Consider the following 13,513-nt stretch of genomic DNA (forward strand, 5'->3'; position numbering starts at 1 on the left):
CCAAGTGTAAATAAACAATGAGGTGGGTCCAGGAGGCAATTAGACTGCATTACCTTTGGGAAATTGCAAATTTACTATAATTTCACCAAGTTCCTCCTAGAAATAAAGGTCCATCTTTTTATGCCAGTATTCCACTGGTGATATTTTATGGCTCTGTAGCTTGGGGCTGTCTCAGAAGAAGAAAGATGACTATCACAAAGAAAGCAATAGCTAAATGGATAATGGGGAAGAAACACATAGCAATTGTAATGGTAATGTGAATTAGAAAATCTTTCCTATTCATTAATAGATCCATTCAATCACCAGGAAGCCTAAATCATATGTGGGAGGAGGAGCTTACTGAACAGGAAGAGTGGAGCAGAATTGGGAGGAAGTGAGTGAGCGCTGTAGGGACAAAGGGGAAAGGACACAGGCAGGTAAGGCAAGGCAAGGTTCAGGCTTATGAATGTTTGCCTGTGAGAAGGCCCTGGCTGAGAGGAAGTTAGCTTTGAGAGCAGTCAGAGCTAGGAAGGATGCAGGCTCCTGGGAAGCCTGAGTGATTTTGTGAGTGTGATTTTGTTTAAGGGAAGCCTGCTTGTGATGACCTGGTTTGTGGGAAGCCCATCAGGGGGAAGACAGTGGGGTTATTCTCTGCATTGTTATTGTGCAGATTTTTGTAGCTGTGATGGATTTAGGGTCTGAATAAATGTTTTGGTTCTGCCTTCCCTGTGGAGAGTAATACATTGTGAATATTGCATTGGCGCTTCAACATTATATAACAAAAAGCAATAGTTATTATGATATAGGTATATGCCATCATTAAAATATAATTGACAGATAGTTGTAAGATTTATAAAGTACTTAAATACTTAACATCGATTATCTTCTTCAGGCCTCACAACAACCATGAGAGGTATTACAAGTCCTTTTAATTACCATGTCAGAGGAGAGAACCAAAGTTCAAAATTATACAGTTCATCAGTAATGGCACAACCAGTGAATGACAGAGGCAGTTTTCAAACCCAGGCCTTTTCCTTACTTCAAGACATGCATGTTGTGTAACAGGAGAGCTAGGTGGTAGAGTGGATAGAGTATCTTTCTGAATACAAATCACCATGGGCCCAGATACTTACTAGCTGTGTTACCCTGGGCAAGTCACTTAACTCTGTCTTAGTTTCTTCATCTATAAAATGAACTGTAGAAGGAAATGGCTAAGAGCTTCAGTTATCTTTGCCAAGAAAATCCCAAATGAGGTCACAAAAGAGTCAGATACAACTGAAAACAACTGAACAATTAACAACAACCGATGTTGGAGAAGTTTTGTCTTTTTAGTAGTTTTTGTAAAGCTAAACAGTGGTTTAGAAGAATCTTGGAAATTATCCAGTCCATTAGCATTATGTGCCATCACCATTAAAGCCTAGAAAGGTGTTTTATATACTAAATGTTTGTTGAATGAATAGATGAATGAATGAAGAATGGTGCCAATATATTTTTCTGGGTAAAATAATATTCTCATCAAGATAAGGTGACATTTATGTCATACTGCTCCAAAAACACAACTGAACATACTCATTTTAAAGCTTTCTACTTTGTGCTGATACTGTCTTAGCAAACAAAATGATGATGTGGTTTTCTCTTGGGAATGGGGCACTTTTCACCCAAAATACATTTCATTACCTGATATTGCATTAGAAATGGAAGGATGCTTAAAGCCTTATCTAACTTTTTACTGGATACGGGATTCTCATTTTCTGATGAGTGGTCATCAAACCATTGATTGAACAGTTCAAGAGACAAGCTCATAATCTAATAATACAGCTCATTCTTTTTTCAGTTCAGTTTAATTATTAGAAATAAAAATCTTACTTTGGGCCAGAAATCTCTCTTCCCATGATTTCTACCCATTCATTGTAGTTCATAGGTTCATAGCATTACAGATTTATAATTGAAAGGGACCTCAGGTATTCATCTATTCCATGAACCAATTTTTACCAGGTTTTCTACTTGTGGCACTATTTCAACTCTATTACTCTACAAAGAATAAGAATAATACTCTACAAACTCTACTGTAATAAGAAATGATGATCAGGATGGTCTCAGAATAACCTAGATTATTTTAATCCTCCTCCACATGACAACCCTTCAGATATTTGAAAATGGCTATCAGTCTCTCTCCTCTTTTGAATCTTCTCTCTCTTTCAGTGAAATTTTCTATCAATAAACAATTTTACCAGATAGTAAAAAATAAGGTAAGATTCATTCACAAAGAATAAAAAACTTACAAAATTACATTTTACAGAATGTCCTCTAATGCAGTTGGTTAGTTCATACTAAGAGAACGAACTTCTTTTTCTTTCTCCTTAACGGCTGCAGGGCAAAAATGTCCCATTGTTACAACTGGTTTTCCCTTTTTTTTTTCTTATTTTAACTTGGAGTCTATAATCATTTATGTTGTTACAGAGGACCTAGATGATTTGAGAATGGAAGGAGTAACTACCCTAATGCCTTCTGGGAGCAAATTTAACCCCACTCGAACAGCTCATCTTCCTGAACCCCAGGCAAAGGTCACATTGAACATCTGCTCCAGATGTGCCAGGTAAAAGAATGTGTTATTAACAGATACTTACTGGTGTTCACAGGATGCTTCTGTAGAGAGGCAGCATAATATAGTGGCCAGACAGCAAATTGGTCTCTGACTCTTGAAGACCTGGGTTCAAGTTCTCTAAAATATGATGGCTGTATGGCCATGGTCAACAGCAGATGCTGATCTCCACTGGCAAATAGAGTCTCCTTATTGAGAGTTCACACTCTCTATTGTGTGGATAAAATAATATTCTCATCAAGATAAGGTGACATAGTTATGTCATGCTGCTCCAAAAACACAACTGAACAAACTCATTTTAAAGCTTTCTACTTGCACTGATACTATCTTAGCAAACAGAATGATGATATGGTTTTCATACAAAGTGCTTCTCTTTAATGTATGTACACACACACATACACACACACACACACACGTCAAGAACCTCAAGATTAGAGGAAAACAAATTTGCTTCTGGCTGTCTTTGGCAATGGAGTCCCTTCTGGAGTTTACCCTTTTATCAGATGCCACACTCACCCACAGTGAACCTCAGAGGCTAGAGTAGCCTGCTCCTGACTTTCCAGCTATTTTAAGCCTTTCTGTCTCTGCATTTCATTAGAGGACTGAGCTTCTGGAGATTTGCAAAGCCTGTTTCTGAATTGTAAAAGTTCAAAACCAAAGTTAAGGCAACAGCCTAAGTGAGGAGTCAGGACCTTTCAGGATCCTATTATTAGGACGCTATTAGCTGCTTGGTTACACCTCCTTTACCTTCCTTACCTTTCGAAAAGAATTTAATCACTTTGCTCTCCTTTGGGTCTTGGCTGCTGGGAACAATTTTTGCGTACGTCGTAGGGAGGCCAAATGAGTAGCCAGGTCTTCCTTCAGCCAAGCCAACTCCCAACAGCAAGGCCAGCAGAAGCTCCAGGCAGTTCCTAGAATTCAAGCTTTTGTAGAGCCTAAATCTCATTTGCAAAGGGGCTTTTAAGCCTGTTTAAATGACAAAACTGGCCCTCTAACCCTTATGTAAATGGTGCAGATTAGCAAGCACAATACTTAGGCCTGCTGGTTTTATCTCCTTGTCTTTACCTCTGGCTGTTCCATTGTGCAGTTTGAGAGGGGATTAAATCCAATGAAAGTAAAAGAGTGTGTGTGTGTGTGTGTGTGTGTGTGTGTGTGTGTGTGTGTGTGTCTGTGTGTGTCTGTGTGTGTCTGTGTGTGTGTGTGTGTCTGTGTGTGTGTGTCTGTGTCTGTGTGTGTCTGTGTGTGTGTGTTGGGAGTTAAGGAACCTGTGGGGAAATCAAGTCAAATTTTTCTAGCTTGTGCCCCTTTACAGTTGATTAATAGTTACTTAAAAAAAAATAAAGGACACCTGTGGAGATATGAGGGCCAGGAAAAGCACTGATTTATACCCTGAGATTATTCACTGGGATGCCAACTGAAGGCAATATTCAGGACAAGAGGATAGCTCCAGGAAAGTGGCATTTCTGGGCCACAACTCACAGAGATTTTCCTTCGTCAGGTCATATTTAGGGGATGATTCAGGAACGCACACTCCATTTATTTCCTTTTTTTCCCCTGTGGTTTATTTAGGAATTTTCAAGGTATATGAAAGGGTGTGTGTGTGGGGTGTGTGTGTGTGGGGTGTGTGTGTGTGTGTGTGTGTGTGTGTGTGTGTGTGTGTGTGTGTGTGTGTGTGTGTGTGTGTGTGTGTGTGTGTATTAAAGAGAAGCACTCTATATTGCACTCTATCTACCTTTGGTAGATGTAGGATGTTTTGTCCCAGGAGGGCTTTGAAAACAATTAGCTTGACTCCTGGAAGTCAAGTAGGAGAGAAGGCTGCCACCTTTAATTCAGCTATAAAGTGCAGTTTGGGTGGGAGGGGCCAGACCCCCTCAATATAAAGTGAGCTCTGAGCTTAGATTTTCCTGTAGAGAAAAAGAGAAGTGGATTATTTAGAATTAAGGAAGAGAGGTGTGGGTAATACAAATAGCCTCTATGAGACAGACCCACCTGGGAAGAGCTGCTATTTAGTTAATTAAAGGAAATGCTAGGGGCCTATCTTCTAATGATAACTTTGCAAAACATGGATGCTTGTTAACATGCTGGTTAGAGAGCCCAGATCCTATGAAAAGGACAAAAATTCTAAGTCTTTAAAGTTTGAAATTCAGTGATTCAACAACTATTCCTTGAGCATTTACAAATCTATCCATTCATTGCACTAGGCCCAGGGGAAGATTAAAAAACTTATTAGACATAGTATCTCACTTCAAGTAGCTAACTATCCTCATCAAGAAATTATAAAAAGCTCACAAATGTTGGAGTGTCAAAACTAAACAATTTAGAGAAGATTCAAAACGTATCTTGGTTCCTGTTTTTTTTTCCCCCCCAAAATGAGAATTGAATTGGTTCCAAGGGTCAGTATTTCCTGCTTACTACTTTTGTGACCTGGGCTCAATTGCTTTACCTCTCTATCAGCCTCTCCATCTATAAAATGAGTATTTTGGATAATTTTAGTCTTTTCAAGGGTTCATTTGTTTAATTTTAATTTTACAGAGCAGTAACTTGAAACCCTGAAAGGCAGTGAGTTGTTAGATGACTTCCCCATACATCGATTAGATAGGTAGTAAGTAGCCACAGTGATAAATGGCCAGCTAACTTGCCCTCCAGAGGGAGCCATTCCTTATTACCAACCAAATAAATAAAGTTGGGGAGGAGGGGTAAGAGGGAAAGCATTTCAGCAAAATTAACCAACATTCCACCAGATATGTCATCAATGGATTGCTCCCCACCTATTGTCCCCCTACATGTATATTTTCTCCTGTCTTCTACAAGATCCTGAATTTTCATCATGATTGCATAGTACTGTTTCATTTTTTCCAGGTTCTTTCTATTTACATAGTGGCACATTTGTAATTATTTTGTCATTATAGTGTAGACTAAGAGACTGCCCATTCTTTATTCTTCTAGAATCATGTTCTACCAAAAATTGTTTGAATAAGTGGATTATACACATTTGGGATTATTTTCTCCTACAAGATTTTATAGTCATGGGTTTGACCTGTGTTCTTAAAAGAATTAGAATGTATACAAATACTTAAAAGTATCCATTGAAATCTCTTCTACTAACATCCAGGGATTTTCTCACTAATTACTTTTCCCCAGCTTTGTTTCTTCTATTTTCTTTCACCTGACATTCATATTTGAATTTCAGCTAAGCAGCTATTTGAATGTGGAAACTGTACCAGAGTGCTACCACAGAGTTACAGTTGTCATTTAGGAGGCATTTATTTCAGGGCAAGTTCCCCCTCTTGTCAGTGAGACAACTAAGAACATGACATATTATAAGATCATTTCACGTCCTTATTTCAAAGACATCATTTGGTCAGCGTAAATGTTCTCTCCACTAGGAGAAATCACCACCCCTTGGCAGACTTTGAGGTGCGGTACCTAGAAAGCTTCAAGTTACGAATGAAACCTGATCTATAGCTTTTGATTTTGCTAAATCTTTTTTCCAAACATCCAAAACAAGCCTTCACAAAGAGTGTGAACGACTTCAGACAAGCTGAGATTAGCTTGTACAGTATGCCTCTGAAACTTTTTGCTAGAATCTTAAGTTTTTATTAAGGAGATGATCAGCAAGGATCCTAATATTTTATAGAGGGTCCCCAAAGTCTTAGTGAAGCTTCAAGCTATTAAAGCTAACAAACTTAAAAGCATAGTAGGATTTTGGGGACATTCTATGTACAAAATCTGGTATGAAATGGACATCCCTAACAGCATTGATGCTTTTCACTGGTGACATTTTTTTTTTAACTTGAAGTCTCCGTTATTTCAATGGACAAAGTCACCCTTCAAAAGATCTGGCAAATGGACATTTAGCTCACCTCCCTGATGTCAGGGTCCTCTTCTAAGGACAAACAAAAACAAACTACCAGAGTGTGGTCATTTGACCAGCTTAGCTTGCTGTAGCTCGGATCTCCAGAGCTTGAGATATCCACCAGCCTCAAGCTGGAGGAATTTCAAATGCCCACTAACCATACTCAATTAATTTTCTTTTCTCTTTCATCCCGACCACTTCCTAACAAGTCATTTACCCCCACCCCCCAAAAAAACCCCAGTGCTGATGAACTACCCAAATTACTAGTAGATTTAAATAATTTTAATAACCTGGGGATCTGATTGTTTACAATACTCAGGGGAACGCAACTCTTCTAGGATGAAGAAGAAAGATTATCCTCTTTTATTCTTTATCTGTCATTCTATCCTTCACCTGGGCTTAGTTAGCCTGGGCAAGGAAAAGAATCTTCTGCTTTCACTCTCAAGAGCAACCTAGCTGCCAAGCTTCACTGTGCAGTCAGTTACATTACCACAGAAACAAGGTGCAATTTAAGGCAATACGATAAGCACACCTACTGTGCGCCAGGTACTGTGCTGGGGATAAGAGTTGGGGATAGCAAGACAAAAAAGTATCAGTCCATGCCCTTGAAGGACTTTTATTATCCCAGGGTTAGGTGGGCAGGGGAGGGCAGCAAGTATACAGATAAGTAAACACAAGGTTTCCCATTGTGTTGTAGAGATGAGGGAGAGAGTGGCTAAGAATAAATGTTATGCTGCAGAAACACTAATTACACAGCCTCAAGATGCTCAGTATTAATTTTGTTATTTAGAAGCAATACATTCAAATGATATTTAAAAGTTTCTATATGGATTAATAAAGATATTAATAAAAAATAATAATTAACAAAAATGGAATCTGATCTGTAGATTTTTATTTTCCTCAATCTTTTCCTCCAAACATCTAAAACTAGCTTTCACAAAAAGGTGTGAACTACTTAATAAGAAAAGCTGGAAAGGTTAGATTGTATAGGATGCCTCTGGAACTTTTTACTAAAATCGTAAATTTTTATCAAGCAGATGACCAGCAAGGATCTTAATATAATACAAGGAGTCCCCAAAGTCTTGGTGTAGTTTCAAGCTATTTAAGCTTAATAAGCTTAAAACTGCACTAGGACTTTGGGGACACTCTATATGCAGAATCTGGTAGGAAATGGACATCCGTAACAGTATTGATGCTTTCTACTGGTGACCTTTTCATGACTTGAAGTTCCTGCTATTTCAATTGACAAAGTTGTCCTTCAAAAGATCTGGCAAAAGGACATTTAGATCACATCCAATTCCTCTGCAAAGTTTTATGAGTAAAATATTGGGTTAAATCTCAAGGATATAAAGAGATTTGTTGACTAAAATACAGCTGGGAGAATGAACCATTTTGCCCATAAATGTTTCACATATAGCTAGGGGAATAGATGCAGATGGAGTATAGCTTAAGTGTTTTCAAACTGGAAAACAGTCCTACAGCAGAGCTAGCTTCAGATAGACTCAGCCCAGTGTAGGCTTGGCTGCATCTTCTGTCTTTTAAACAAAGGGGTGACATCATTTAGCAGGTGGGACAAAACATGGTTCCTCAATAAAAGTGAATGAGTGGGAAAAAAATAGTTCTATTTAAATCATTTAAAATAGTTCTATTTAGGATCCCTCTCTCTGATCATCAGTAAAAGACTAGATTGGAAGGCAGAGAAATTTTGATTTTTTAGGTTTGTTTGATAGAAGATACTGATATGTCCTTGGAATCTCTGAATACGTTTAACATACTTCTGAATTTGAAGTTATTTATGAAATCCACTGAGTTGGTTTTTGACAGCTTCCAGTAATTTAAATCCAAATGCTTCACTGGGGGAAAATGGGTGGCAGCCTTTGGGGGAGGAGGATCCAGCAGGGGCAAAATACATTTCATCCGTTGCCTAGGAGTCATACTAAGATATTTCAACAGAGAGCAAAGTGCTTGTAGGTCAATGATACGCACAATTATCCAGGAAGTTTTTGTGGTTTGCTCAATTCAATGATTTGTAAGTTTTAAATGAAGAGTGTCTGTACAATCTTCCTTCAACATTTAAAAATTTGTTGGCACATACTTGAGTAGGCAGGTAAAAATGATGATGCCAAGGCCCTGAACAACCAAGACAGTGGATTTTATAAGCTTTTTCAACAAAGACCACCCATTAGATGCACGTACCCGCTGCCATGCTCAGAAGTTAAATCTTGTTCCTGTGGACTCCTGCCAATGCATTCCTGCAAGTAAGAAGCTTTTTTGTTTTTAATGGTGCAAGGGCTGAATTCATTCATGCTTAACACCAGTAACTCACAAAGAGGGGTTGAATGTGATTTAAAGAGAAATAGGATTATAGAAAACATACAGCGCTACAAGCTTGAAAGTTCTGCCTGAGAATGCCCTAAGAAAGCACTCATTGCTTCCAAATTGGTCTCCCCCTCCATGTGATATATAACCAGTTCTAGTTTGTTGTCCTCCAGTGTGGTCACAAATTCACAATACAATATTTTGGCTATAGGTGCAGAATAACCTGACAAGTAGTAAAAATAACATGAAAGTTCTCTGGGGATAGTAGGTTCAATGAATGACAGATAAATGAATATTGTGTGCAGTGGAAAGAAGGCTAGAATTTGTAAGAAGTTTTGGGTTTGAATCTTGCATTTGTCTGCCAGTAGCTATGAGACTTGGAAGCAATCAAGTGGCATAGTAAATACCAGATTTGGAGTCATTAAGGCTTGAGTTCAAGTCTTGCACATATGTATTTCTGTTGGTTTAGAGTCTTCTTTATTATATTTGTGCATTTTTTTTAAAATTGCTTTTTAAAAATTTGAAAAAAAAATAAAAGTTTGACTCACATCTAACAGTGTTTCTACCCTTTATCCTTCATGGTTTTCTTCTCATCTGTATATAATTTAGCTTTCCATTTTCCCAGGTTTTGCATAAACATACATACCTTTAACACTTATGATAGTCAACTTAATTCATTTTTAAATATTTACTGTGTACCTTCTCACACACGGCTCTCCATCTCCTGTCTTTGTGCCTTTGTCCTGCCTATCTCACATGCCTGGAATGATTTCTTTCCCTCCTTTCATTTTACAGAATCCCTGGCTTCATTTTGTTTTGCACTGGATCTGGCATAGGTATATGTGTTTATATGCTGGTTGGTTGGTTAGTCGTTCTTTGTTCTCAAAGAGGCCAAAATTAATATCACTATGCTAGACTCAAGTTTCAATGTGTCTGACTGTGGCTGATCAGACCAATACAAGCTCGGAATGCTCTGCCACAGGTCAGGCACAAATAGTCCATGTGAACATTTGGGGTGGATACTCTAAATTTTCTCATCCTGCATTTCCTTTGAGCTGTTTCAACTCTGCCTTGCTCACAGAGCACAGCACCTTCTCTGATGTGGGCACACCATACTGAGTGGTTTTGTGCCAGTGTCTCCCATGTCACATAATCAATTTCATAGTTCTTAAGAGAGACCTTGAGAGTGTCCTTGTATCACTTCTTCTGACCACAATGTGATTGCCTGCCCCATGCAAGTTCTCCATAAATATATTTAAAAATGCTTTTTAGCAAGTGTATATTTTGCATTTGAACAATGTGGCCAGGCCATCACAGATGTGCTCTCTGAAGCAGAGTTTGAATGGTTGGCAGTTCAGTTCAAGTAAGGATCTCAGTGTCTGGTACCTTATCTTGCCAGGTGATCTTCAGAATCTTCTTAAGACAACTCAAATGAAAGCAATCCAGTTTCCTGGCCTGGCGCTGGTATAGTGTCCAGGTTACACAGGCATACAACAATGAGATCAGCACCACGGCTGATAGTAGTCAGTCTAACACCTCTTTTCTCCCATACTTTCCTTTGGAGCCTCCCAAATACTGAGCTCTGGCAATGAGTACATCAACCTCATTATCAATGTGTACATCCCTGGAGAGTACACTACCAAGGTAAGTGAACTTATCCACAGCATTCAAAACTTCTCCATTTGCTGTAACCTATGGTTTCATGTATGCATGGTGTGGTGGTGGCAGGTGGTGCACCCGTGTTTTCTTGGTGTTGTTAGGCCAAAATTAGCACAAGCAGAAGAGAACTGATCCATACTTCGTTGCATCTCAGCTTCAGAGGCTGCATTGAGTGCACAATCATCCACAAACCAAAAATCATGCACCAACACATTCTCCACTTTGGTCATGACCAACAGTATCAAAGGCCTTGGTCATATCTACAAACACTGCATCTAGACCTCTGTTCTGCTCCTGGAGGTGTTTGGCAACAAACACCATATCAACTGTTCCTCAGCCCTTTCTGAAGCTAAGCTGGCTCTCAGATAGATGACTATCTTTTGGATGAAGGATAAACCTATTAAGGAGGATTCTGGCGAGAATCTTGACAGCAGTGAATATGAGAGAGACCCCCTGTGGCAACAGATTGTCATAGGACAATCTATTCCCCTTACCTTTATAGAGATAGACAATGGAGGCATCCTTGAACTCCTGGAGGATAACTTCCTCTTGTCATATAACCTGGAAAATTTCAGTCAGTTTTGTATGAGCAATGGTCCTCCTACCTTGTAAATCACAGCTAGAATACAATCAGCACCAGGTGCTTTGCCACATGAAAGGAACCTAATGATGTTCAAAATCTTTTCTTCAGCTGGAGCTTCAGCAAGGGAGAGACTGACTTCAAATTGAGGTAAATGGTTAATGGCCTTGGCATTGATTGATGATAGTCTGCTGAGAACACTATGGAAGTGTTCAGCCCATCTCTCTAGGAACATATCCTTATCACTAATCAATGTGACTCTGTCAACACTGAGTAGTTCAGATGCAACATAGGTCTCTGGCCTATTAATAACCTTTATGATACCCCGTTAGGGTATCATAAAAGCACTTTGGATTGTTACCATCAGCATAGAACTGAATTTCATCTGCCTTCTTACTGAGCCAAGAATCCTGCATCTCTCTAAGCTTTGCTTGTACTTTACTTTTAATGGAATTAAATGCTGCCTTCTTAGAGGTGGATGAACTTTCCTGTTGATAAACCCTGTGGAGTTCTCATATTTCATTTAGCAGCTTCTGAATTTCCCCATCACTTTCATCAAACCAACTTTGGTGTTTGCAGATGTTCTGACCCAGATGAGCAAATGCAGTATTACCAGATCTCTGAAAGCCTCCCTCTCCTTTTCTGCTTCACTGTCACCAACTGTATGTTGGTTAAACTTCTCCAAGTTAGCAACAAACTGTGAAGTTGCCGTAGGTTTTGCAATCAAAACTAATCTAGTCAGCAAGCTGGCATGCTTGCCAAAAAGAGTGAATGACAAGCTCATGACAATGTGATTGCCACTTGCAGGAAAATGTCATGTCACCATCATCAGTACCTATGCTCCCACCATGATGAACCCCGATGAGGTCAAAGAAAAATTTTATGAAGAAGTGGAGATCCTTATCGTCAATGTATCAAAAGAAGACAAGTTTATAATTCTGGGTGACTTTAATGCTAGAGTAGGCTCAGACTACCAGACTTGACAGAGAGTCCTCGGGAGGAATGGAGTTGGAAACAGCAACAGTAATGGTCATTTACTAAAGAAGACTTGTGCATCCCATGACTTTCTCATCACCAACACTATCTTCTGTTTACCTAAAACACAATAAAATTTCGTGGATGCACCCTTGAAGCAAACATTGGCGTCTAATAGACTATGTAATTGTAAGGAGAAGAGACAGACAGAACATGAAAGTGATGAAGGCAATGTGTGGTGCTGGGTGCTGGACTAATCACAGACTTATCCTTTCCAAGCTAAATATTCTCATTCAATAAAAGCAGTATCCCCAAAGCAAAACGACTACCAGAAGAATTAGTGTCAGCAAATTAGAACTCTTCTCTGATCAGGAACAGTTTGTTGCTAACTTGGAGGAAAAAAAAATGTTTATACACAGACACACACCTACATCTACCAGGACTTTCCCTCCCTATAAATTATAAGCTCCTCAAGAGTAGGGATTCTTTTACTTTTGGCTTTATTTCTTATAGCCCCCATCATCTGCCTGGTTTATGTTAGTAGCTTCGTAAGTCCTAACTTTTTCAATCGTGTAGAACATAGTGCTTGGGTCTAGGGCAACTAGATAGTAAATTTTATGAGGGCCCCTTTCATCTTCCTAATGTTTATATTGTTTTGAAAAAATATTGATATATTTTTTTTGGTATCATTACCAAAGACATCCTTCCCTCTTCCCCACCCCAGAAGACCATTCCTCATTGTCCACTGCTTGACTATAATGTCAGTACTCTCTCAGTTCAGCTTCAATGTTGGGAAGAAATGAGGTACTCACAAGTCTTTGAACACTTAGCACAAGAAGGATGACTGAGACTTAACAGTAAAGATATGCAACAAGGATACAGGAGCACTGAACCTCTTTAGAGGCTGCACCCTTTTTCTCCATATGGAAACATGTCTGGTACATCAAGAAGGGAAATATCACTGCTGCAGGCTTCAGAAATTGACCAAGTCTAAGGGACCTAGATTCAAGGCTGGGGCTTTTTATGTCCTTAGATGACCAGAAAGTTGGGGCCAAACACACAGAATAAGCAAGTCCTAAGACATCTTTTAAGGTAATTTTTAGGCATATTTAATTAATATTAATTTTAGGCATATTTTTAGATAAAGCCACACTATGTTGTAGATGAAAGGAAAGAACCTGACATGGATCAGGGGAATGCTGGTCCTATTTACATATACCTTATAACAATGAAAAAAAGAAAGTTTTAGGGTAGAGAGGGAAGAAGTTCAGTAAAACTCACCAACATGTCATCTTCATCTGACAGTATATGCATTGTTATACTCATAGTGCTTTACTTCTTCAAAGAAGGGACAGAGGTACATTTTCTCAGCCATTCTTCAGAACTTAGTTTAGTCATAATTATAGTGCTGTCAGCTTTGTTTTTGTTTCATTTTCTCTTTTTCATTTCAAATGGTTGTGATCTATCCTATTTTGTCTCTCTGGTTCTGCTTAATTTACTTTGCATTATCTTATCCATCTATGTCTTCCCAGGCAACTCTGTA

At 38.9% G+C, this 13,513-nt stretch overlaps 1 protein-coding gene across 5 annotated transcripts in view; it reads left to right on the plus strand.

Moving 5' to 3' along the window:
- The window catches only part of C4H8orf34 (chromosome 4 C8orf34 homolog), a 451,431-nt gene that overhangs the window by 241,226 nt on the left and 196,692 nt on the right, over window positions 1-13,513 (plus strand). For all 5 annotated transcript variants that reach the window (XM_072604793.1, XM_072604790.1, XM_072604789.1 and 2 more), the window contains one exon: window positions 2,440-2,575. In XM_072604793.1, the coding sequence (XP_072460894.1) occupies window positions 2,440-2,575 (136 nt within the window). The remainder of the gene's footprint in view (window positions 1-2,439; window positions 2,576-13,513) is intronic.

This window comes from Notamacropus eugenii, chromosome 4 (genome assembly GCF_028372415.1).
Source record: "Notamacropus eugenii isolate mMacEug1 chromosome 4, mMacEug1.pri_v2, whole genome shotgun sequence".
NCBI classification, from domain to species: Eukaryota; Metazoa; Chordata; class Mammalia; order Diprotodontia; family Macropodidae; genus Notamacropus; species Notamacropus eugenii.